We start from the raw sequence: 27,036 nt of genomic DNA, 5'->3' as shown, positions 1-27,036 counted from the left end.
GTGGTTGATTCATTACTGACCTCTAAAAAGACCTATCAAGCCACTTAGGTCCAGGAAAATTAAGGATGGGCAACAGATGCTGACATTGCCAGCAACATCCACATCCTATGAAAGAATTTTTAAAAGATCTACTGCTTTGATGGCAGATCATATAAATTTCAGAAGCTTTTAAATCTTTGATATTCAATGCTCTTCCATCAATCCACCGAAATATCTTTAAAAGCTAGCACACAGGCACAAAGATATTTTGTAAAAACTTGGCATACAGCCTATGCTGGGCTTCAAAAAAAGCCACTATTAAACAGCAATTCTCAGAGTTGACATTCAGAAATCCTTGGCTTCCTATAAATATGGTTCACTGATGTGCACTTGTTCCTTGGAGAGCAGAGTTCCTACTAAAAACAAACCACTCCTTTACTCTAAGAGCTGAATTAGGTCTGCTTTACCACTGATTTCAACACTTTTGTCATGGGAGTGTGCTTCATACATAGCTGGGGGACGTAATAAAACAAACACAAACTTATTAGGCTGTGAGTGTGCAGTTAATGAACCCACAATCTATTATTCTTCAGCTGCATCTCAAGCATTATGTACTCCCTCCGGGCTCAACGGTTGTCACAGTCACAGGCAAATTAGCCCAAATGTGTGTAATATAAAGCCACAAGTACCTATTTGCATGCAATAATAGCACAAATATTCCAGTAAAAAAGTTTACAGAATGGTATACTGTCCCACTGTGGGTTGTTTATGCATGAGTTTTGCTGTGTTTGACAAACCAACAGTGGCCTTCTCTGAAAGACAATGCTATGCAAGGGAAAGTAGTCATTTCTGCTTTAATGATCCAATATTAAGGACATCTTTGAATTGCTCAAATGTAGGATAAATAATATAGAACATGCATTTATTGAAAAATTAACTACTGTCTGCAATATTCAGTCCCATTGCAGCGGTTCAAGCAGGCAGTGCACTACCACCACCGTTTCAAGGGCAATTAGGGATGACTAATAAATGCTGGCCTAGCCAGCGAAGCCCACATCCTTTGATAAAATATATTAAACAGTTTTTTTTGTTCAGAATGCCTTTTCAAACGTAGATATATTACATCATGCCGATGTAGCTCAATAAAGAGTTAACAGTATAGCGACAGTGGTTCGTTAAAGATACAGGAAGAGCTTTCAAGAGAAAAATAAAATCATTAAAACATATCTAATGCACACTGAGGAGATATTACAAATACTGTTGTAATTAAAGGTAATTTAGATGCTGGTCAACTCAATTTGCTCAATGTCAGCCGATGCCAAAATATAAATTCCACACATTTTACTTACAAACTAGATGTGCCACTTGCCAATATCAGTCAATATCCACAAATTTGCATTGGTTATGTGGATTCCATGGCAGAGAAAGTGAATATATCGCAGCTGTTGCTAAATTACCAGACCACTTATCTGATACCCAGTGCTGGATGAGCAGGAATTTCCTTCAATTAATGTCGTGAAGGCGAAAGCCATTATTTTCAGTCCCCATTTCAAATTCCATTCTATGACTACCGACTCTATCTCTCTGCCGGGCAACAGTTTGAGATTAAGCCAATCTTTCACAACCTTCGGGTCACACTGGATCCCACGCTGAGCTTCTCATAAATGTCCTATCAATAAGATTGCTTATTACTCTCTGCCCTCTCTCTCCCCCCCCCTCTCCCCCCCACACACACACACAAACTCTAATTTCCTCTAGTTATTGAAAGTATTTGTCTGTAAAATCCTGCAAATGAAAACTTCACTGTTCTGTTTGTTTAATATTAGTACAGGCAACCATGTGTGGTCTAAATAGCCACATTCTGGGATTTCATAGTTTTCATTACTGAAATATGTTTGCATTGCTGTAGAGTTCTACAGGATTCATATAAGGTTGTAAAGAACAGGCAAGAAATCAGAACATCCAGATTAAGAGATGTAAATCAACAACAATGCACACTGACATAAGGGGTGCGATTTAAGGGGTGCGATTTTACCAAAAGGTTTCTAAGTATGTTAGCGAGCGGGAACTGCCATGAGCTTCTCGACGCTTGGATTGGCAAGGCCGTCACCGATATAAAACGTTAATTGGTCCACTTAACGAGGCCTCAAAGGCTTCACACCTCAAATGATGGTCCTTCCGGCTGATTCACCGGGACCGCGCTCGCCAGCCCCTGCTAACGAGAGCAGTACTTAAACCGCTCCTGCACAGCTAAACCCAATCAGCGCGCAGCTATGCCACCGAGAATACCAGCCCCACGATTCGGGGATGCTGACCTGGGCAGCTGGTTGGATGCGGTAGAGGCCAGACGGGATGCCCTAATCCCCCCTGAGAGTCTTGGAGGGTGAGTCACAGGGCAGCCAGTGCCGCCTGGGAGGAAGTGGCAGTGGCCATCGGCTCAGGGAGCATCACCAGGAGGACCAGCACCCAGTGTTGTAAGAAGAGACCTCCACCGGGCCGCATGAATGGGTTGGCACTGGACCCCGAACCCCCCCACAGAGAATTTACCTGGCACTGGCCCTGCCTAGCACCATTCCATGCCCGGTCCATCCATGTCGAACAGTGCTGCCCACACCGCCCGACCACCATCCTTTTTCCCATCTCCCCATCCCCTTTGCATACGGCCCATCTTCCCTCTCCACCTAAACCACCCCCGCGATGACCAGTGTGTGCGGCTCATGATGCCTCCTGTGTCTCCCCGCAGGAGAAGTTGGCCCACAACAGACTGGGAGAGGGGGCAGAGTCCGCGTCCCCTACGAGTAATGGGCCCTTGAGGTTGCAGGGGTGGCCACGGGCAGATCTGTCAACGATGTAAATGCTGGCTTACAGCGCAGAGGTCAGGATCCACCTGCTCCGAACCAAATGACCTGTCACATGTGAGTTGTTAATGCCATACAGAATGACTTATCTCTCCAACTGACCACATGTCCAATTCCCACAGGGTCCTCATCTGGGCTGGTTCCCCCAGCCAGCACCCGGAACAGGGTGGAGCGGCGAGGCATGTGCCGTTGGCAAGTGGCCCGGGGCTCTCCGGCCCCAAAGCCCCCGGAGGACCCCCACCAGGGACATCGAAGCCCACGGGATGTAATAGGCAGCAGGTTGCCTCCACCTCTGATGTGCATCCGGGCGACACACCTAGACGTAGCACAGAACACGGAAAGCAAAGCAGATCATGGAGCACTGAGAGATCACTGGGGGAGGGAAGGGTAGGAGGTAAGGGTGCACTGGTGGGGGAGGGAAAAGGAAGGGGTGAGGGCAAGAGGTTGGCAGCATCATCAGGGGGATTGGGACAGTTGGGGGTACTTGTATAGAATTGAAAAACATCGTCAACGATCAATACAATGCCTCTCAGCAGGTTATCATCACCTCTCTGCCCTCGACAGTGACCTGCTGACAGTGCCAACATACCTCCGTTACCCAGACCCTACGAGGGTGGTACAGGTGAAGGAGGGAAGAGGAATGAGAGGGGGGGGAAAGAGGCTGAGGGATGTGGGGGGGATGGGAGGAATGAGGGGGAGATGGGAGGAATGAGGGGGAGATGCAACCCCAGTCTCCCTGGGCTCATTGCCCAAGAGCGAAGATGGTTACGCACCTCCTCAGGCCTGCAGCAGCCCTTCCGCCAGCTTCCGATTGACTACCTACTGGGGAGGCGGTTAGATCATGGGTGGCTGTTAGATAGGAAGTTGCTCCCATTAACTGTATGGAGATTATTGGTTTCTCGCCATGCTACGGCATTGATTTCACCAATGAGTGCAGGCCAGTTAGATCGCAAACAAATTGCCACCCTGTTCTCAATATTGGCCTCTCCTGCGATCTAACGGCCTCGTCGCGCCCTCACTTAACCACAACGCAGCCATTAAATCGCTCCCAAAATGTGCAATGTACGCTGCCATTGGATAATTTGCAGTCAACAGTTGTCAACTAATCTGGCACCTGCACTGCTATTCAAATAATATTAAAGTTATAAAGCGAACTGACAAAGCTAATAGAGATAACTCAGGTGAAACATTCAAATATACAGTTAGTCAAGTAGAAACTTTTCATCCAATGGGTAACAATAGATGTGTGAACAGAGAACGTTACCGAAACAGATAACACAAGCGAATTCAGGGGACAATGGATGCATTTCTGGATGGGGATAGTTTTATTTGTTGAAAAGTCAGGTAGTGGGGTGCAGAGTGGACAAAAGAAAAGGGACATATTTGGAATGAATGAACTTTTCCATTGCTCAAAACATCCTGTTCATACCTCTCATGATATGTCTAACCACCTTGGTTGAACCACCTCGCATATTCAGGATCTGGTGCACACGCTGTCTTATCTGAAAATGAATAAAAATATCGTCTCAACGCAATGCCCACATCAAATCAAACCAAAGTCAAAATTTACATTGATATGCTTGAAGCACCTTTCTCTCGTGGCTTTTTCATTTTTGCTTACCAAAGAATGATATACAGACACGAGCACCCAATAAATAATAAAACGTTAAGCAGGTGGAGGAGAGGTGTTCAGGAGGGGGGGGGGGGAATTGAAAGAAAACAGAGCACGAGAGTTTAGGGGCAAGCGACAAAGAGAGTACTTGGGGTGGGGGGGATGTAGAGAGCAGAAGATGTGCGTGGGGAGGGGAAGAGAGGATACAATTTAAAGCACTGTTTGAATAAAACCAAGGACTACATCTTGAAAAAGACATGACTCGTTTAAATGTATGAGACATTTGTTGGCAAACTAGTTATGGCACGTATGGAATAGTCCTTTTACTGATGTCTTGTATCAATGTAGGACACTGCTATTAACGTAGCTCTTTTCCACTTAAAGGTAACCTCATTATGCTGTTGTAATAATCTTCCCATAGCATAAGCTCTTGAGCAGATAATGTGCAATACCATAAAACATCTTATTCCTGAGCATCCAGTGTTTCATTGGTTCTTTTTTCCCCTGTCTGCTTGCATAGTTTCTTCTGAATGTTAAGTGAGAGAAATTAAAGAAGCAATGAATTGACATACTAATATTCTCTTCCATATGCTGATAGGATGTGGGCTTGGGATTGTAAAACTGAAAAATCTAATTGTGATGTCCCATGTATTTTTCAAGATTAAAAACCTATATTTTTGTGAGGTGGTGATCCCTTTAAGAATTAGGATTTGGTTAAAAAAAACAGCGGGGTTCCAGTAATTCATCATATATGATCATAAGCGATGGTGTTCATTACATTTTCATGATTTTTAATATAACTGATTATTTTAAGTTAGTTATTATATTTCATGTTCTTTGAGTGTAATAAAATTATTTTGTTTTAAACAGTGAATCTTGTGGCTTAATTCTATTCATAAATAACTGGATTTTCAGATTCTTGATCTCTACTGAGATAACATAATTCCCTTGCTCGGACCCACCGTGAACTAAATGACAGACACACTGCCATTTGGTTTTCATCTTGCTTTGACCTGTTCCCTTCCTGTTGTACTATTGTTTACTACTTTCTTGGTCTCTGTTTATAATCATTTTCCATTCATTACCTCTACTGCTCATGTCTGCTTGCATCTACTCCTCTAATTACTTCTACCACTGCTCCAAGACAAGTACCCCTGGAGTTGGCCCTGAGCTCTATGTATTCTACTCCACTGTGCCCGCACCAGCTCCTGCCACTGAATCTCCAATAGTTGTCCACACTGTTATTCTTTTGCCTCAGCCTAAAGGAAGCCAACACCTTCTTAAGAACTGTGGTATCTTTAAATTTGCATTTCTACCCAATTAAAGCCCTCCACTTTCCACATTATTCTCTCCTGTGCCTCTTCAAAGTGTCCACTCTTTTGTAAATGAGGCAATCATATTCCAAATTATTGCCTGAACATTCTATTCCTTATGAAAATTTGGCTCACAGAGACTACTCTGTCCAGGTGCACATTCCACCATATGTCTACTTTTCTGCTTTAAACACCTATTGAAAAAAAATCTATTCCCTAACTCTCTTTCCAAAAGCATCTCAAAGTCGCAATTTCCTGTCCTCTGGCATGATATCCACCTTCACACAACTTCTCAATAGTTACATTCCCTCTGGTTTGATGCACTCATTTCTTGCAATTCCTTTGTTGGCTGGCATTTCCACCATTCTCCAAGTACAATTCTAATCTCCATTTTATGGCAGACAGTGACAGGTTGCAAATGACTGGCCAGACTAAACCAGACCCAGCAATGAACAATCATCAAAAGCAATACTGGAATTTTGTTACATTGTAAACCTCATCCTCTCTGGGATTATCCTGGAGGGTTACGGCAACCTGTTTCCTCACTGATGACAAACCTCATCTCATCTCCTTCTTCCACTCTATTTATTTACACTTCCTACATTAAGTGTGAGGAGTCGATGGATTTATTTGCCTTGAAAATTAGGACAATCTGCTCAGCTGCCTCCTCCCATACCATGGACTATCCCCACCAGCCCAATTCCCAAATACTTTGGCTGATTCCTGATCACTCAACATCTTCTCACCTATCACAGCAGAGCTCAATGCATCTACTCTCAGTAGCACAAGGACTGGAGAGTGCTCCACCTTGGTTCCATTTTATTTGTGTTGATAAATTTTATTTGTCTTGACAAATCTCCTCTCGCAAAAGCTATTTCCTCCAACCTCAACATGCTTACATGTTGGGTCTGTCACAAGGCTTCATCCTCCAAAACAACCTCTCTCCCCCCCCCCCCACCTTCACTGCTTTTCCGTCTTTACATGTGACACCGAGTAAAATTACTTGGAAGTATTAGAACATCTTTGACATTGACATGATGACACCCAGTTGCAGTAAGCTGCAAAACTTATAAATCTCACTTATCATTGGAGGAGTGAATGAATGGTCACATTTATCCTTTGTAAAGTTCAGGCCTCAAACAGACAAAGTCATTATAATATGCGAACCAGAAGCATTAGCCATATAACAAGATATTTTAGGATGATTAATTTCACAGCTTGAAGACCAAATTAAATTAAGAAAAAACAGAAATGAACTAAATGTTTGTTTTGTGCTTTGTAGGTACCTACGAAGTTCACTTGACAGCATTTTCACTCAATATTAGCTCACTTACAGGGCCATCACTACCGCTAGGTGAACTAGACACATGCCTAGGGCAGCATGGTTTAGAAAAAGATGGACTGAAACTTGGCATTTTAAACAAATCGGTCCCATAATTCCCATCAGCAAACAAGGGGAAAGAAGCTCCAATTCACATCATCATGATGTACTTCAGCAGTGACATCACTTCCCGTGCAGTGCCACTCAATCAAATGAAACCTCCTTTAAACCAAAAAAATCCAGAGGACTCCAATTGGCTCGGACCTTGTTGGCCTGCGATGTGATTGGAAGCAAACAAAAGTGTTAGTCCGACTGTGATGAGCATAAGCGTGGGGTCCAATCTGGTCAGTTATTTGTTTTTAAGGTCTACCGCAAATGTTCTGGTATCATTTCTATTAACAATAGTGACTGGAAGTTAAACAGCAATGATTTAATCGACAGCCTGCTCACTGCTTGGCATATTCAAACATTTGGGAGTTTGAGTTCCCAACGTCGAAGCGGTGAATACCAATGTTAACCCGCTCCTTAAGCCTATCCCCGGGTTTCCAAGACGTGTTTCTCCTTAGAACCCACTCGCGCTTTGGTACCAACTTTCTATGATGCCACAAGAGCCTAAGTCTTCTGAGAGGGGGTAGGGGGGGATTGCAGTGAGGAGGGGACCAATGTCAGGCTCAAAGTTCACCCGGAACGCAAAAACCTTTGCGTTGTGCCTGCTGTGAAACACTGATCACAATTGATTATTTTGAAAAGTCAGCATCATATTTCTGTCAGATTGATAGTAATGGAGAATGCACACATCATACAGAGAGATGTATTTGAACAAGAAGAATTCATCACGATTGGATTCTTAAATCACCTGAGGGATACTGGCATTGCAGCTCTCCACCATAATGTAGCAAACCAGCTGAAGGACAAAGAGGCCAGCATCCAAACGCCTCAGATAAAATTCATCTTCCATATCATCATCAATTATTTCCCCTTGACGGACCATATCCTGAAAAGAACGTAAGCGCAAAGTTTTAGGATAAATACTGTTAAACATTTTCAACTGCATCAAACATAAATGCACTATTCATAGCTTAAAACAGTGAAAATGCAGGAAGGGAAAAGTCAAAATGAACGATTTATGGCATGTAGACTATTTCAAGGTTCAATAAAAAAGCATCAATTCTCAATGCGAGTTGCGTTCAACAATGCTTGGTGTGTTGTATAAAAATGGAATTAGTGCTGAGCACTTTCACTGTCTCCCAAGGAATGAAGGATGCCCTCTTTGGAAAATTATATCTGTAATTCAGTATGGATAGTTAAATTGTATGACCGTAGCTTGGTTCCACAGTAATAATTAATGCACTTCAAAGTAATTACTGGTTATGAAACACTTAAGGATTTTGACAGAATTTTACAATGCACTAATTAAATGCTACAACTTCTTCACATTTGACAATTTTATAACTAATAAGGCATTCAAGAATTCAGGCAAACTGCACACTTTTAAGTGAATAGTGAGTTAATAGCTATTCTGAATTGATAATTTTAACAGATATACATGCATGCAATCCCCAAGCCTAAATTTCTAATTCAGGTATGCGTTATTAATTTAAGCATTAATCGCATGCTTTGATTAAAAATGACCAAAATTGACATGGTGGAAGCACGTTATAATTGAACTTGGGAAAAGATTGTCAAAACATTTGAAATTTAAGTTTTTCTCTGGGTACATGTAAATTAAGTAGATTGCGTTATGATGTCACACTGCGCTTGAATATTTTTCCCTCAGGAAAACTGGTTAATTGTGATCAGTAGATTCCTTTCCACTTAATGAAACAGTCTGTGGTGCTGGATCTAGTGCAGAACTGAATCACAAGGTTGCAAATCTGGTGGGCAATTTCAAATGGATTAAAAGTAATTAAACGGTTCATTAGTGCAACAGAAAATGTTTAAAATTTAATAATCAAACTCACGTGTTTTTTTTTCAGTGCAATTTTCAAAAAAGATCCATTGTGTTCTAAGCTGAATTATTACTGATTGGCACAGAACCCACAGGAACTTACATTGAAACGTATGTTCCAAATCATCCTAACCGAGAGATCAACATAGTGGCGGGACCATTCGGGGAAAGAAATTAGCTCCAGGGAGCCTCATGACTGAAATCTGCTCAAGACTTCAATTGATGCTGTAATTCTAATACAATATATTTCATGAGTTCAAGTTTATAATCTTATTTTTAGGTGACAGAGTTACTAGTTGAACTGTCTTGTAATAAATTTCATGAAACAAATCTGCAGATTCCCACATCCATAAAAACTGGGCACATCTGACACCATCACATGATCCATTACCAAACCACGCAGACCAGAAAGATTCCAGCTTGGAACCTTGACCCATTAGCTGCTCACAGCTGATTTATGGTAGTACAGTTTAGAATATTTGACCACTAATAAATTTTGACCTTGTAACTTGCTGTATGATATCTATTATTTTATCTTCGCGACATTTTAATTTTCTCTAATGAAAGGAGTTCAGAACTGTTTATGTTTACGACAGATCTAATTTGCAACTTATTCCAACCTCACATGGGGAATTTCCTGGCCAATTCCATTGGCAGGTACTATACTTAAAGAAACTACATTTAAACTCGTGCCAAGGTATATTTGCAGTCCTCTCTTTGCAGAAAATACTGTTGGGAGGGGTGCTCTCCCTCTCACGTAAAATATCATCCCCCAAAATTAATACACATTGCACGAAAACTAGTCATCTTCAAATGATTAATTTTGTTCCCCATGCAGATCTTCTAGCTTGGATCTGCATTTCCACTCCCGAGTTGCTCTTCTAATGTGGTTTTATGGTGTTGAGGAGCTTTATTATAATTGGTTTGGACGTTATGCTCCATACCAGTCTATTATTGAACAACACTTAAATTGCCTAGATTTGTACCTACAGATTAGCAATCATGGAGGCCAAATCACTGAATATATTTAAGGAGGTTCCTGGACTCTTAAGGTGTAAGGGTATGGCGAGGGTGCTGGGATAAGATGTTGAAGTAAAGGATCAGCCATGATCATGCTGGATGGCAGAGCAGGCTCAAAGGGCCGAATGGCCTACTCCTGTTCTATTTTCCATGTTTCTGATTAGATCAAATTATTGAATTCAATATTAGCAAATGAAGGTGACAATAAAGATTATTTACATTTACAGTTCCAAGTCTCAGTAATTTGTAGGTTGGACAGTCCAAAAGGCACATGTTTGACAGAGTACTTTGTACTAGATGTGTTCTCCAGAGGCTCTCCTGCTGTAGACTTTCCTTTGCAACTTCATTAAGGCTGGAATACTAGATTCTGTGAGACACAATGAATATTCAATTCTCTCCACAGTGACATAAAAGTCAGGATTGAATGGTTATCCATGAATATTAGTTATGAATAAAATAGTTTTGTGCAACTCCTTCCCATAATTATATACATTCAATTATGAAATATTGCACAGCAAATCACCTGAAATCTTCTATATTAACTGAAGTGAAATGTCATCTCCAATCTGCAACATCAAATCTCCCCCCAAAATATATATCTAACTTTGTAGGCCTGTTTGTTCAGAGTCAAATTTAATCAGCAAGCCACTATGCCAAATATCATCACGAGAGTTTGCAAAAGACAAACCAAGACAGTTGCCTGACTAACTGGCACGTACATGTTTTTCTCCTTCAATCTTCTTGTCAGCCACCTGCACAGCCTCTAGGTACTTAAAATGCAGTTCCATCAGTCGGTCAACCTGTAAGAAACACAAATAGCCATCAGCTGAGAACCACAGAAAGCCTGAAATTTGCAAGAAACTGATCAGCTAGTTTCTTCTGCGAAGTCATGATTAAACAAACCCTATGTTGCAGAAAATTATCACATTTTACAGCCTGGAATTTATTGCTACAGAGTAGTTAGTGTTGGAATCACTCATTAGCAGGAATGTTACAGAGCAGCGTTCAAATCACAGGCCATTTTTAATTTTACTCGCTAAACAGAGCCATGCTATAATGCAATAATGGCAAATGGTGGTAATAAAGTTAATCAGGAACCCACCTGAGTCCTAAAAATCATATACAATCACCTAGGAATCTTTGTAGTCATGGCGGGTCATCAGTTACTAAAAAGATCACTATATTTATAAAAAGCAGGACGGTCAGCTGATTGGTGAAGGATTCTCCATGGTTTTATGAATCAGTGGCCTTTTAATGAATGGTTGGGGGGCGGGGGGGGGGGGGGGGGGGGGGGCTCTTGAGTACAGAGTCAACTAGTTTCTTGCAGCATTATGGTCTGTTTCATTTTTATGACCAATTCAATACCAACGTGCATTTATTTGAAATAACACATGAATATTCATTTGGTGATATGAATCCGCATTGGTCATATAAATCACATTTATTTCTGTGACTCGCCACAGAGCTTTGTGCTGCACAGAACTGATGCAAGACCCACACATAAATCCAGAAATGAACGGTTCTCTGGCAAGGACATGACCAAGCTATTACACAGTTTTGAAAAAATCTAGCAGCATAAAAATGAGTCATTACCAGAATTAAATGTTTTTTGAAAACATTAGACAATAATTTTGCATCAGTAGTGGGACTGGGCATTGAATCAATTAAGTACGAGGGTGTTATAGAAAATAAATTATAATGTCAAAATTTTATTATACCTGTGCAACTACATTTCCAAAAATATTGTCACAACAATGCACTGTTAGCATTGTTATATCAGCATAAATAATATTTTCAACATATTTCAAAATTTGGTGCAGCTGTCTTGATATGAATCTAACAAAGGCAGTTAATGGCCTTTCCCTTTGTTTGCCACACAATTCACAGCTTGCACAACTTAACTTTCATTTCTGTTAATATATTGCATTAATCTTTTTTTTAAAGAAACATATCTTTTGAGGATGAAGAGTAGCCGGATGATGAGTGAGATTACCCATTTCAATATAGGAGCCTTCTTCAATAAGCAGTATTTATAAATATAGGAAAAAGGGAAACAGAAATCATAAAGCATTGGAGTTGAAATAAATATACATCAATGGCAGTCAAAGGTGCAAACACCTTGCCGAGGGGAAGTGTATCATGGAGTTCAACCAACCTCCCCCTTTAATGTATTGTTGCTTTTCCGATCACATGGCTTGTTCTCCAGGAGTGGGATTACATTTATGGACACGTGGGTTTTTAAACACAAAACAATGTATATTCCATGAACTCAACTTAACCTTTTGAATAAACATTGGGTCACTTAACACTCCTCACTTCAAAGATAATCCCGAAAATATTACAACACTAAATAATCCTTCAGTTATTCCTTTCAACATCCAAGAGACTTAACACCTTTAAACAGAAACACATCAGGTTAAAGGCTTTACTATTATGAGTTTAAATCACCCAAATGATCCAGAGATAGTCTTTCATGGCAGAGATCACAGCAGATCCAGCTCACTGCAAACACAGACACACACTCCTACTCTTTTCAAACTGAAACCAAGAAAACTGCAAAATGGCTGATCTAAAACCCAGCTCCACCCAAGCTCTGACATCACTGCATTTCTTAAAGGTACACTGCGTAAACATCAATTTCTTAAAGGCACTCTCACATGACACCTCCCCCCAAGAATAAAAATAAACCATCAACTTCAGGATGGTTTCATTTTTCACTTTTGCACCATCCACTGAGAAATGTACACAGTAAATATACCTTTTTGTTTTAAAAAAAAAAAAACACACGCAAACAGGTATAATAATATAGTCCATTTTTCTTTGTTCTTCTTTCTCCAAACTAAATCCTTCTCGATTGACAGCCTCTTTGAACAAAGTCTCTGCACAATCCATCCATTCCTCTACTCCTCGGCATTTCTCTTTAGAATCAGATACTTTAGTTCAATCTGACCACAGAATCCCTTGCAATTCTCCAATACAGGAGCATTGGCGATCACAGCTTTCAGGCCGTCAAATGCCTGCTGAAAGTCCGCTGTCCATTGAATGTTTTTACGTATCTTCAGCAATTCCATCAGTGGAGTAATCACGCCACAAAACTTTTGCACAACTGTTTGATCAAATCCACTCATGCTAAGAAATCGCATTATTTCCCTTCGTCTTGAGGGTATCGGAAACTCCGCAAGGAAAGTGATTTGGCCTTCTCCAAATTCACTTTCGGCTAGGTTCATCATCAAACCCGGCGCCTGAAGTCGATCGAAGAACTCCATACGATGTTTAAAATGTTCTTTCCATGTCTGGAAGTTAAAATAAAAGCAGACGGTCCCACTTTCGCAATGCAATCCGTCAAACGTGGGATAAGGTAAGAGTCCGTTCTTGTAACTGCATTCACCTTTCGATAGTCCACACACAACTGTTGGGTACCGTCTGGTTTAGGTACCATCACTATGGGTGAGCACCATTGGCTGCAACCCACTTCAATTATGCCAGTCTTCAGCATACTCTCAATCTCTCTGTTCACCTGTGCCAATTTTAAAGGATTAAGTCTATATGGATGTTGTTTGATAGGAACAGCATTTCCCACATCTACATCATGTATAGCCATTTTAGTACTTCCCAATTTATCTCTACAAACTTGCCCATGTGATATCAATAACTCTTTCAGGTCAGGTCATTTATCCTCTGGAAGGTAACTTAACAATTATTCCCAATTTTTAAGAACATCCTCTTTTCCAATTTAATTTGAGGTATGTCAAATTCACAGTCATCTGGATTTGGTTCATCACTTTGAGTTAGAATCATTAAAACCTCCTATTTCTCACCTTCCCTTTCAAAGTACCTTTTAAGCATATTCACATGACACACTCGGTGAGTCTTCCTTCTATCTGGTGTTTTTACCACATAAATTCACCTCACTTAATTTCCTTTCAGTTTGATACGGTCCACAAAACCTAGCTTTTAAAGGCTCACCTACCACTGGTAACAACACTAAAACTTTATCCCCACTGACAAAACTACGAACTTTGGATTTCTTGTCCGCTACCTGTTTCATCACATTTTGTGCAACTTTCAAATGTTGTCTAGCCAATTCACCTGCTCTATTTAATCGTTCCCTAAAATTTGACACGTAATACAATAGTGTAATTTCCGATTTCTCACCCACCAATTTTTCCTTAATCAATTTAAGTGGTGCTCTTACCTCATGACCAAAAATTAGTTCAAAAGGACTAAATTTGGTAGACTCATTAGGTGCATCCCTAATTGCAAACAATATGAATGGAATTCCTTTATCCCAATCCTCTGGATAAGCTTGACAATACGCCCTCAACATTGTCTTTAATGTCTGATGCCACCTTTCTAACGCTCCCTGCGATTCTGGATGGTACGCAGTTGATTTAAATTGTTTTATTCCTAAGCTATTCATAACTTCCATAGCTGTAATATTACATACTGGAACGGCCTCTGGAAACCTAGTAGACACATCCATTATAGTCAAAAGATATTGATTCCTACTTTTTGTTTTAGGAAGCGGTCCTGCACAATCGATTTGGACCCTTGTAAAAGGTTCCTCAAATGCTGGAATGGGTATTAAGGGCGCTGGTTTTATCACTGCTTGAGGTTTCCCTATCATTTGACATGTGTGACATGATTGACAAAATTCAACTACCTCTTTATGTAGTCCAGGCCAATAAAAATGTTTCTGGAGTTTAGCTTGAGTTTTCCCTATTCCCAAATGACCTCCCACTGGTACCTCACGTGCAACTCGCAAAACCGCCTTTCTGTACCCTACCGGCAATACTACTTGATGAACTTCTGCCCACTTTTCATCCGCCTGCATATGTACAGGTCTCCATTTTCTCATCAAGGCATCACTTTTACGGTAATAACACTCTGGTATACTCTCAGATTCCTCTTCCGTATATGCTTTCTGATATATCCGTTTTATTTCTACATCTTTCTGTTGTAACTCCGCCAATTTTCCTGAACTAAAAGTATCCGCCTCATCCTCCACCTGTTCTTGTTCCTTTTCAACCATCTGATCAAAAATCGTTTCTGATAATTGCACTTCAACTTGCATCTTCACTCTTTGATTTCTCCTCTCGTCTTAACCTGTGACTTTGCGACCGGGTTACTACACAATCCGGAAAATCCCAGGATATTCGTCCTTCAACACTTCAGTTGTCTGATTTTCCACTGGCTTATCACCACAGTAGGCATCATTCCCACCTGCGATCCAGCTATATCATTACCCAAGATAAAGTGTATTCCTGGACAAGATAGTTTCTCTATTACTCCTACTACCACTTCACCACTCTTCACTGGACTTTCCAACCTTACCTTATATAATGGAATGCTACTCCTCTCACCCTGAATTCCACATATCACCACCTTTTCTGGCAACATTCTTCCCAAACTACATAATTCCTCATCTCTTACCATTAAAGATTGATTAGCCCCTGTATCTCTTAAAATTGTGACTTCTTCACCTGCTCCTCCTGATACGCATGAGTAAATGTTACCCACACAAGTAAATTCTTTAAAGACATCTGGCACCTTCTTAACAATTACTTCTTGAACAGGCTGTACAATCGTTTGCACCTCCTTCACTTCCCTTGGGCTTTCCTTTCCCACTCTAACAAATCCCACTGTCTTATCCTGTTTTACCACATCAACCTTCCCAGGGCTTTTCTTCAACCACCAACACTGTGACTTTACATGGCCTAGTTTATTACAGTGAAAACATTTGAAACTTTTCATCTCTTTTCCACCCTCCTGGATTTCTTTTTCAATCTGAGGTAGACTCTCCTTATTATCTCCCATCAGATCACCTTTACCTTTACCACTTGAGTATTTCTCATGTCCCCAGTTTCTATCCTTCACAGGCTGATGTCGGAAACCAAACTTTGATTTATGAACTAATTCATAATCATCTGCCATTTCTGCTGCTAATCTCGCAGTTTTAACCCTCTGCTCTTCCAAATGAATTCTCACGACATCAGGAATTGAATTTTTAAACTCCTCCAAAAGTATAATTTCTCTGAGAGCTTCATACGTTTGGTCTATTTTCAAAGCCCTATCCACCTATAAAAATCATAATTTTTATTAAAGGTTTTCATAAAATATCAATAACAAAATGAGAAAGAAAAAAGAACCCAACAGGGTTAAGTACAAAACACAATCTAAAAAAGCAACCCCCCCAAACCCCTCCCCCCCCTGTACCTAAATAATAAATTAACATTAACACCCCGACTTAAGACAACAGGTGTATACACCCCCTCAGACCCTTCCAGTGTAAATAACATAAACAAAAATAAAGTAAACTACCATTGACCAATGTCTATCGTTCTGCCAGAAAGTCTAAGACGGTTGCCACCGCCTAAAGAACCCTTGTACCGACCCTCTCAAGGCGAATTTCACCCTCTCCAATTTAATGAACCCTGCCATATCGCTGATCCAGGATTCCCCGCTTGGGGGCCTCATATCTTTCCACTGAAGGAGAATCCTTCGCAGGGCTACCAGGGACGCAAAGGCCAGAATTCCGGCCTCTTTCGCCTCCTGCACTCCCGGCTCCTCTGCCACCCCAAATATTGCGAGCCCCCAGCCCGGTTTGACCCTGGATCCTACCACCCTCGACACCGTCCTCGCTACGCCCTTCCAAAATTCCTCCAGCGCTGGGCATGCCCAGAACATATGGGTGTGATTTGCTGGGCTCCCTGAGCACCTAACACACCTGTCCTCACCCCCAAAGAACCTGCTCATCCTGTCCCGGTCATGTGTGCCCTGTGCAGCACCTTAAACTGTATGAGGCTGAGCCTCGCGCATGAAGAGGACGAGTTCACCCTCCCTAGGGCATCTGCCCACGTCCCATCTTCGATCTCCCCTCCCAACTCCTCCTCCCACTTACCTTTCAACTCCACCATCGAGGCCTCCTTCTCCTCCTGCATCACCTGGTAAGTTTCCGAGATCTTCCCCACTCCCACCCACCCCCCCCTGAGAGCACCCTGTCCTGTACTGTGTGTGGCAGTAGCCGTGGGAATTCCACCACCTGCCGTCTGGCAAATGCCCTTACCTGTAAGTACCTGAAGGTGTTCCCCGGGGGGAGCCCGTACTTCTCCTCCAGCTCACCCAAGCTCGTGAATTCCCGTCCACAAACAGGTCCCCCAACTTGCGTATCCCTGCCCTGTGCCACCCAAAAAACCCTCCACCTGTTCTTCCTGGGGCGAACCGGTGGTTTCCCCCGTAATCGGGGTTTCCCCCGTAATCCCCAGCAATTTTGGGCCCCACACCTCAGGAAGGACATACTGGCACTGGAGCGGGTCCAGTGGAGATTCACACGGATGATCCCAGGAACGGTAGGCCTAACATACGATGAACGTCTGAGGATCCTGGGATCATATTCATTGGAGTTTAGGAGGTTGAGGGGAGATCTAATAGAAACTTACAAGATTAGATAGGGTGGACGTAGGGAAGTTGTTTCCATTAGCAGGGGAGACTAGGACCCGGGGGCACAGTCTTAGAATAAAAGGGAGTCACTTTAGAACAGAGATGAGGAGAAATTTCTTCAGCCAGAGAGTGGTGGGTCTGTGGAATTCATTGCCACAGAGGGCGGTGGAGGCCGGGACGTTGAGTGTCTTTAAGACAGAAGTTGATAAATTCTTGATTTCTCGAGGAATTAAGGGCTATGGAGAGAGAGCGGGTAAATGGAGTTGAAATCAGCCATGATTGAATGGTGGAGTGGACTCGATGGGCCGAATGGCCTTACTTCCACTCCTAGGTCTTATGGTCTTAACTGGAGGTAAAATGCAAGCGTTAAGTCTTCTTCCAATTGACAAAACTTCCTAGTTTGAGAAAACTTTTTTGTTAAAGTATGCAAGAGGGGCCTATGGAAGAATCAAAGCGTGCACTTAAATTCTTCAATTGTTATAATCCCAGTTAATGTTACTAGTGGGCGGTCAGGTCCCAGAGCGGAACACTGGCTCAATAGATTGCGACTTTTTTTTTTGTTTAGAGACATAGGTGAACAGGTTTGCCGGACTGCCAATTAACTTTTAGCAAAAGAATGAAACATTTATTAAACAAGAAAAGATTAACTATAATACAATACTCCTTCATCCCACCTATCTTTCCAGGTGTACACAGCTTTGTAAGGATAAGACAATTTACAAAATAGATCTTATACTCCAATGTTTTAAATACACAGTCCATATAAACCAATAGTCAAAATGTGGTCAGGCATACCACACTCTGAAACCAAGTGACAGATGCCATACAATACAACTTCTGTGGATTTCTAATCAAATCTCACGATGCTTGTTACACTGTGAGCCAACTGGTCTCACTAGAACTCGGACATGAATAACATGTTGAGGAATTCTCTCCCCAAACCAGGCTCTCTCTCGGATGCCTTCACCAAGGATTCACCTCAAGAATTTCAATCTCTCCTTGCCTTGGCCTATTCATTCCTCTGCCTTGGATTGCCATGTGCACTCAAACTTCCACACAATCTCTCCGGCACCCAGCCAGGCTGACAGAACAACACTGCTTCACAGGCTGGCTTAAGATGTCACCAAACTTTTGATTTACATTGGATGTCTGGCATCTCACCAAGCTGACTTTAAACCTGGCTCTTGCAGCTGTCTCTTTAACCTGCAGCACTTTCTATGCCTTTTGCTTGAATTCTACTGAACTGAACTTTGTTCAACATCTTGTTCTTTGTTCTTTCAACTTAACCGTCTTTCTGAGAGATTGGCCGTAATTCTCCATCGCTGGGATTCACTTTTCCCACTGGCAGCGCAACCCTGCCCGTGAGATTCCTGGCAGTGTGGTGTGGTTATAATGGGAAATTCCATTGATAAGCTGTGAGAAGATAGAATCTCGCCGCTAGCGAATGGCGCACTGCCAAGAAACACGCGGCTGGGGGAGTGGAGAATCCATCACATTTCGTTTGCCCCAACTCCCTGGTTTCTGGACTTTTTTGGGGGAATTCTGCTTCAGCTTCTCCTGCATCCAGCTTCGAACTAACTCAAAAGTTCTTTCTATCCAAGGGTGGCCTCTGGTTGCTAATCAACAACCTAGTTTTCATTTAAACCGTTTGCTTTCAAGCGTCCGAACCAAACTTAAGTCAGTAACCTTTCAAATACAGACACAAAAAATTAAACTTACTTAAAGCCAAATCCTATTTCCAATACCCACAAATAAATATAAATTACTTAAAACTATCACTGTTTCCTGACATCACAGAATCTACAGTGCAGAAGGAGGCCATTCGGCCCATCGAGTCTTCACCAGCCCTTGGAAAGAGCACCCTACCTAAGCCCACATCTCCACCCTATCCCTGTAACCCCACCGTACCTTTTTTGGACACTAAGGACAATTTAGCATAGCCAATCCACTTATCCCTACACATCTTTGGACTGTGGGAGGAAACCGGAGCACCCACAGGGAGAACGTGCAGACACAGACAGTGACCCAAGCCGGGAATCGAACCTGGGACCCTGGCGCTGTGAAGCCATTGTGCTAACCACTATACTACCGTGATGCCCATAAGCAGTGGAGTTCTATTTTCACAAACATACTCCGAACCTTCAACATCTGAAAGGTGAATGAGGTCAATTCTCACTTTGTGGAGATGAGCCAAATATGCTTTTTCCCTTTCAATTAAACATTCCCCTTCCTAACATTGATCCGTATTCACTCAACATCGAATGTACCTTTAAAACGTTCTTTTCAATTGGATTTCATTAAGGTGACCTATTTTTAAGACAGCAAGAATTTGTCAATCCCATACAAAATAGGCAACGTGCTGTACTGCTTTGAATAGCACAAATTGTTCATACTCCATTACCTAAGTTGCAGTTGACAGATTATGACCTAGTTTTAAGTACAAGTAGAACTAGCGCTGTAGAAAAACAAACTTTTCACAGCAGACACTTACACAAGACAAATATGAGCATATTTTTCAGGCAGCAGAAACAGCATATTGTTGGGATGATACTATATATTGAAAATGTCGTTGCCTAGATAGAATACATGGTTTGCTATAAAATGTCACTATTATAAGATTTACGTTTTTCATGATCATTATTCAACCAGTGGCATATATCCATCACATAAGCATTAGTCCTAATCTTATGTTCCCCTGCCATTATTTCCTTTTTCTTTCAACACCAATCTATTTTTCTTAAATGATATGGTCTCCGTATCAATCACAGCCCTCCCTAACAAGGTTCCTCTTGCTCCTTCCTAAATCTGCCGCACCCCCTCCCCTCATTCTAGACTACTTAATCACTGGAAATAGTCTGTTTCTAACCAGTTTATCTTAGCCTTTCCTAGTTTTAAACAACTCCATCAAATTACCTGGTAATCTGCTCTGTTCTTACAAAAACAGCCCAAATATTTCAAGTCTTTCTTCATATTCAGATTCTGGAAAGATTCCATCAGATTGAAAAATAATAAATATAACTCCTCTGTTCAAGAAAGGGGGGAGTCAGAAAGGAAACTACAGCCCAGTTAGCCTCACTTGTGTCATAGAGAAAATACTAGAATTTATTATTGAGGTTATATATAGCAGGGTGCTTAGAAAATCATAATACAATCAGAGTAAACATGCTTTATGAAAGAGAAATTGTGTTTGACTCATTTATTAGAGATCTTTGAGGAAGTAACAAGCAACGTGGAACCTGTGTATGTGTAACTTGGATTTCCAAAATCCGTTTGACAAGATGTAACATCAAAGATTACAACATAAAACGAGAGCTCATGATGTAGGGGGTAACATATTAGAATGCAGAAAGGATTGGTTGGCCACCAGGAAACAGCGTAGGGACAAATGTGACACTTTTGGGTTGGCATGATGTGACCAATAGGGTGCCACAATAATCAATGCTGGGCTCAACTATTTACAATCTATATCAAAGCCTTTTGGATAAAAGACCAAATATATGGTTGCTAATTTTCTGATGACACAAAGATATTTAGAAAAGTAAGTTATGAAGAGGACATAAGGAATCTGCAAAGGAATATAGATAGGTTAAATGAATCGGCTAGAATTGGCAGATTGCACATAATGCGGGAAAATGTGAACTTGTCCACTTTGACAGGAAAAATAGAAAAGCAGTATACTATTTAAATGGAGAGATGTCCATGGTACAAAGGAATCTGGGTCCTGGCACAGGAATTACAAAATGTTAATATGCCGGTACAAGTGATTAGGAAGGCAAATGGAATATTGTAATTTATTGCAAAGGGGATTGAATATAAAAGTAGGGAGGTTTTGCTACAGTTGTATAGGGCATTGGTGAGTCCAGATCTGGAGTCGTGTCTAAGAGGCGATTTAATCAAAACCTTTACGATCCTGATGAGACTTGACAACGTGGATGTGGAGAGGATGTTTCCTCTTGTGGGAGAATCCAGAACTGTTGAAAACAAATAGGTTGCTCATTTAAGAGAGATGAGAAGTTTTTCCTCTGAGGGTCATGAGTCTTTGGAATTCTCTCAAATCGCGGTGGAAGCAGAATTTCGAGTATTTTTAAGGCAGAGCTAGATAAATTCTTGATTAGCAAGGGTGTGAACAGTTATTGGGGTAGGCAGGAATTGGGGTTGAGGTTACAATCAGTTCACCATCATCCCATTGAATTGTGGAGCAGGCTCAAGGGGCTCAGTGGCCTACTCCTGGTCCTAATTGTTTGCAGTTATTGTCTCCTTATTTAAGGGAGGATATATTGTATTAGACACGGTGTAGAGAAGGTTCACTCAACTAATTTCTGGGATGAAGGCTGTCTTATGAGGAAAAGTTGGCTGGCTTGAGCCTGTATCCATAGGAGTTCAGAAGAATTAGAGAACTTATTGAAACATAACAGGATGGATGCTGAAAGGATGTTTTGCCTTGTGGGAGAGACAAGAACTTGGAGGCATAAACCAAGAGTTCTCCCATTCAAGGTGGAGATGAAGGGAAATCTTTCTCTAGTGTCGTGAGTATGTGGAATTCTCTTCCCTTGAGAGCAGTGGAGGCAGGCTCATTGACTATTTTTAAGGCTGAGTTTGAGATTCTTGGCTGACAACAGACTCTAAGGGTATACAGAGTAGACAGGATAGGAGAGGCCACAGTCAGACCAACCGTGATATTATCAAATGGCAAAGCAGGTTTGAGGGACGGAATCGCCTACTCCTGTTCCTAATTCGTATCTTTGTACAACTGCATATCGTAAACCAGAAACCATCGTACTGAATCTGTGCTGTACCCACTCTAGTCTCTCAATATCCTTCCTATACTGTGAAGCCCAAGACTGTGCACAATACTCAAACTGCGGTCTTAATGTTTTTTTACAGAAATAGCACACAATTAATCTTTTGCACGCTGTGTCTTTTATAATAAAAAACATTATTCAATTGCTTTTTATGGCCTTTGCCAATTGAGGTGCTGTTTTTGTATACCTATCCCCAATTGCCCTTGAATTGAGTGGTTTACTATGCCATTTCAGAGGGTAGTTAAGGGTCAACAACATTGCTGTGGATCTGGAGTCACATGTAGGCCACTTGGCAGTTTTCCTCCCCTAAAAGACATTGAACCAGATGGGTTTTAATGACAATTGTTGATAGTTTCTTGGCCCACATACAGAGACTAACTTTCAATTTCAGATTTTACATAAAATAAAGCATATTAGCTTGTACAGTTATCTCTTCATGTCTTGCAACACAGACAGTAACTGGACACAATTACCCTCTTTAGATACTTGCGTCCGTGCATGTTTGCGGACATGAAAACAATAACAATTCAATGTAGTCCATTGTGGCCTCGAAGCAAAGATAACCAAAGTTGCAGTCTGTAACTTATGAAGTTAACAAAGTTGGGGCAAAATATGATGCATAATTCCAAGCTTAAACATTAGATACAGGCAGAGACAGTGTAAATTCTATCCTGCTATTATTAACAGAAGAGACAGGATTACCTTTTCACAATCATTTTCAGTGAATTTGTTCAGTAGCCGAGTTCGCTGCTGACCCTTCAAGTTCCGAAGCATGGAAGACAGAATTGAACAAACGTGTTCTACAGAACAAATCAAATGTAACTGGTTACCCTTAGGCAAAATAAAATTGGAAAACTACTTATGCTTAGGCTTCCAAATAATTAGAAAATTCCAAATATAACTGAGGAATGTATATTATTGAAACACATCTGATGGCACATTCCCATTGCTTTTTGCAGAATACGAGTGTTCTGAATAAAACAAAGTAGGAATATGCCCAATATAACAGATCTGAGTAAAGGTGTTCAGAAATAACTCAAGTTTCCCTCTGTGTCACCTTCTGTGCTCAGATGGTTACAGGATGCTTAACTTGTGGGATTATGCCCTGTCCTGATCAGTGTGGCATTTCACACTGGAAGTTAATACATGCTTTATGATGGTATAAGGACTAGGTGACACAGCTTTAAGGTTTTCAGCAAGAAATACATTGTGGAATTTTTAAGTGGCGAGTGATAATGACCCCTAACTTGCTGCCTACAAGGATGGCGCTCCTGCAGATGATTAATGATTTATGAGGGAAAGTGGTTACGGAGCTAGAACAGGGGGATTGGACTGACTGGATTGCTCTAGAGTCGGTATGGACTTGATGGGCCAAATAGCTTCCTTTTGTGCTGTTATGACCCCACAAAGCCAGTACTTATTCCCTGTGGTTTGTGATGTAAATCATAATGGTTCTTGAAACGACTGTGTGCATTCATTTGTGGGTTACTTTCACTGGGAAATGCTTGAAGAAACATTTCATTCATTTTGCTTTGAAAATATGTAAAATCACATCCTCACACAGGCAAATTGATTTTAGATAGTTTGGTCCATCTCAGAGTTCTTCACTATTTACAAAGACTTTGCAAATGTTTGTTCCAATGCTTTGGAAGTTTAACACAACTATATGCATTCCATACCCAATGCTTTAGCATTGGTTTCTTACTTGAATGTGGCAATCTAGCTAAATGGAACGTAGGATTCCCTTTAAATTGCCTGGATGATTATCAGGAATTTCCTTATGACTCATTTAATCAAAGAATTTACAGTGCAGAAGGAGGCCATTCAGCCCATCCAAGTCTGCACTGGTTTTTTGAAAGAGCAACTTACATAGGCCCACTCCTCCACCCTATTTCCGTAACCCCACTAAGGGCAATTTATCATGGCCAATCCACCTAACCTGCACATCTTTGGACTGTGGGAGGAAACAGGAGCACCCAGAGGAAACCCACGCAGACACGGGGAAAACGTGTAGACTCCACACAGACAGTGACCCAAGTCGGGAATCGAACCTTGGACCCTGGAGCTGTGAATCAACTGTGTTATCCACTGTGTTGGCGTTGGATAATTGTTAAAAAGCCGAGTACTGTGTGACAGCCTTTGACCCAGAAACAGTAACAATAAGTTAAGAACTAGCTGTTTATGTCATCTGGTGGCCCTCGAGCTGGAAGCAGTATCAACCGGAAGGTAGTTAACAAATGAAGGCTGTATGGCAGAGAGCTGGAGGCCAGCAAATTGAGTCAAAGAGCTGTATCTGAGCGGTCGTTTACGTCAGCACGTTTACGGACTGCAGCCTCTATTTCTTTCACTTCCGAGTGCCCGAGTGAATGAATGCCCAGAATCTGCTATACAGTATAAATATGAAGGGGAGGGCAGCATTGTGGTACAGTGGTTAGCACTGTTGCCTCACGGCGCCGAGGTTGCAGGTTCGATCCCGGCTCTGGGTCACTGTCTGTGTGGAGTTTGCACATTCTCCCTGTGTCTGTGTGGGTTTCGCCCCCACAACCCAAATGATGTGCAGGGTAGGTGGATTGGCCAGGCTAAATTGCCCCGTAATTGGAAAAAATTAATTGGGTACTCTAAATTAAAAAAAAAAATAAAGGTGAAGCGGGTCCTGGTACTTCCGTGTCAAGAAAGCCCAACAACGCCTCTACTTCCTAAGGAAGCTAAAGAAATTTGGCATGTCTGCATCAACTCTCACAAACTTCTACAGATGTGCGATAGAGAGCATCCTATCTGGCTGCATCACAGCCTGGTATGGCAACTGCTTGGTCCAAGATCACAAGAAACTGCAGAGTGTGGTGAACTCAGCCCAACGCATCACACAAGCTTGCCACCCCCACATTGATTCTGTATATACCTCCCGCTGCCTCAGGAAGGCAGACGGCATTATCAGAGACTCCTCCCACCCAGGCATTGTCTTCTTCCAGAGCCTTCCATCAGGCAGAAGGTACACAAGTCTGAAGACCTGCACATCCAGACATAGGAACAGCTTCTTCCCCACAGCTACAAGACTCCTCAACGCCTCCCCCTCGTACTGATCTGTTCCCTGTAAAAACACTATTCATGACGCACTATGCTGCTCTTGCTCATGTATTTGCTTTGTTTGGCCCTTTGTTCCGCACTGTAACCAATCAGTGTTTGTCGATGTACCATTTGTCAATGTTCTCTGTTGATTATTCTCCTTGTCTACTACGTACGTACTGTGTACGTTCCCTCGGCCGCAGAAAAATACTGCACTGCACTTCGGTACATGTGACAATAAATCAAATCAAATCAAAATGTTACCACAACTGACTGACAGCTCAGAGTTGCGAAGGTGCGAGAAAGTAGTGCTCCATTGTGTTGAAGATGCACTGGGGGAATCACTGATTACATAAAAGCTGCTGATTGCAAAGTATTAGCTAAGTCCTTGGTGGAAATTTATTGTAATTTTGTCCCAGGAATATTTGAGCTCGGAAGAAACTAGTGGATGAAATTGGTGCCATATTGGTGGATTGGACTGCTTGGAAAATTTGTGGGTACAATCTTTGTTTTATCAGCTTTCCATGTGTAATTCATAGATTCTACCGACCATGATTTGCCATTTAATTTATGCTTACTTACATGTTAAAGGTTTTTGTTAAAGAAAAAGTTGCAAAAATTGAAACATTGTTCAATTGATGATTATTCAGTCAATTTGGTCCAGGATCCCCAAGTAACAACTAATCATTTGGATTTTTTTTTTCATTAATGGGATGTGGGCGCCATGGGCTAGACCAGCATTTATTTCAAGTTCCTAGCTGCCCTTGAGAAGCTGGTGGGGAGCCGCCTCCTTGAACCGCTGCAATCCATGTGGTGTAAGGAAGGGAGACCCAGGACTTTGACCCAGTGAGAGTGAAGGAATGGCAGGGTGGTGTGTGGCTTGGAGGAGAATTTGCAGTTGATGATGTTCCCAAGCACCTACTGTCCTTGCCCTTCTAGGAGGTAGAGATGTAGGCTTGGAAGGTGCTATTCATGGAGTCTTGATGAGTTCCTGCAATGCACCTTGAAGATGGAACAAACTGCAGTCACTGTACGTCAATGGTGGAGGAAGTGAATGTGAATGGGCTGCCAATCAAATGGGTGCTTTGTCCTGGATGATGTTGAGCTTCTTGAGTGGTGCTGGAGCTACGCTCATCCAGATAAGTGGAGAGCTTTTGAAATACATGCAAGTTTTCTATTTTCAAGAAAACTGTATATTCTCAGGGCTAATAATGAATCAGCATTACACAACAGTATCCTTATAAGCATTTGAATTACAATCGTTTTTCTTGCATAAAATAGTTGAATATGGTATAAATTGACAAAAAGTGTGCACATTCAGAAATTTGCCAAATACTGAAGGAAAATAGTTTTTAAGTAAGCATTCCATGAGAGATGAGGTTAACAGAGGATCTTTGAGGCACACCAACATAACAGACCTGGTCTTTTGGTCAGTAGTGAGGCTAAGGCGCACCCTGCCGATTGTGATTTAAACTGTGGCCGTATCGTGCTGCAGTTTTAGAGACTCTGTCCAAGCTGCAGGGTGCAGTCATCTGCAGAGAACTATGAGGAGTGACAAAGCGAAGAAGTCCAGAGGACAGAATGTTGCTTGATGTCCAGTAGCCTTCAGTGTGTGGCGAGTGCTTTTAAGTTCTTAATTTTAAAAAAAACTAATTTTTAATGTTTCAAAGACATTTAATT

The 27,036-nt window shown here is 41.6% G+C and overlaps 1 protein-coding gene across 1 annotated transcript in view; it reads right to left on the bottom strand.

Annotated features, from left to right (window-relative positions):
• ctnnbl1 (catenin, beta like 1) overlaps positions 1-27,036 on the bottom strand; it is a 225,288-nt gene that overhangs the window by 22,841 nt on the left and 175,411 nt on the right. Inside the window, exons 12-15 of the mRNA XM_072514654.1 lie at positions 22,996-23,093; positions 10,771-10,851; positions 7,940-8,077; positions 4,267-4,339 (exon numbers count right to left, since the gene is read on the bottom strand). Coding sequence (XP_072370755.1) covers positions 4,267-4,339; positions 7,940-8,077; positions 10,771-10,851; positions 22,996-23,093 — 390 coding nt within the window. The remainder of the gene's footprint in view (positions 1-4,266; positions 4,340-7,939; positions 8,078-10,770; positions 10,852-22,995; positions 23,094-27,036) is intronic.

This window comes from Scyliorhinus torazame, chromosome 8 (assembly GCF_047496885.1).
Source record: "Scyliorhinus torazame isolate Kashiwa2021f chromosome 8, sScyTor2.1, whole genome shotgun sequence".
Lineage (NCBI taxonomy): Eukaryota > Metazoa > Chordata > Chondrichthyes > Carcharhiniformes > Scyliorhinidae > Scyliorhinus > Scyliorhinus torazame.
The sequence above is the reverse complement of the archived record's forward strand: the minus strand, read 5'-3'. Positions and strand labels throughout refer to the sequence as shown.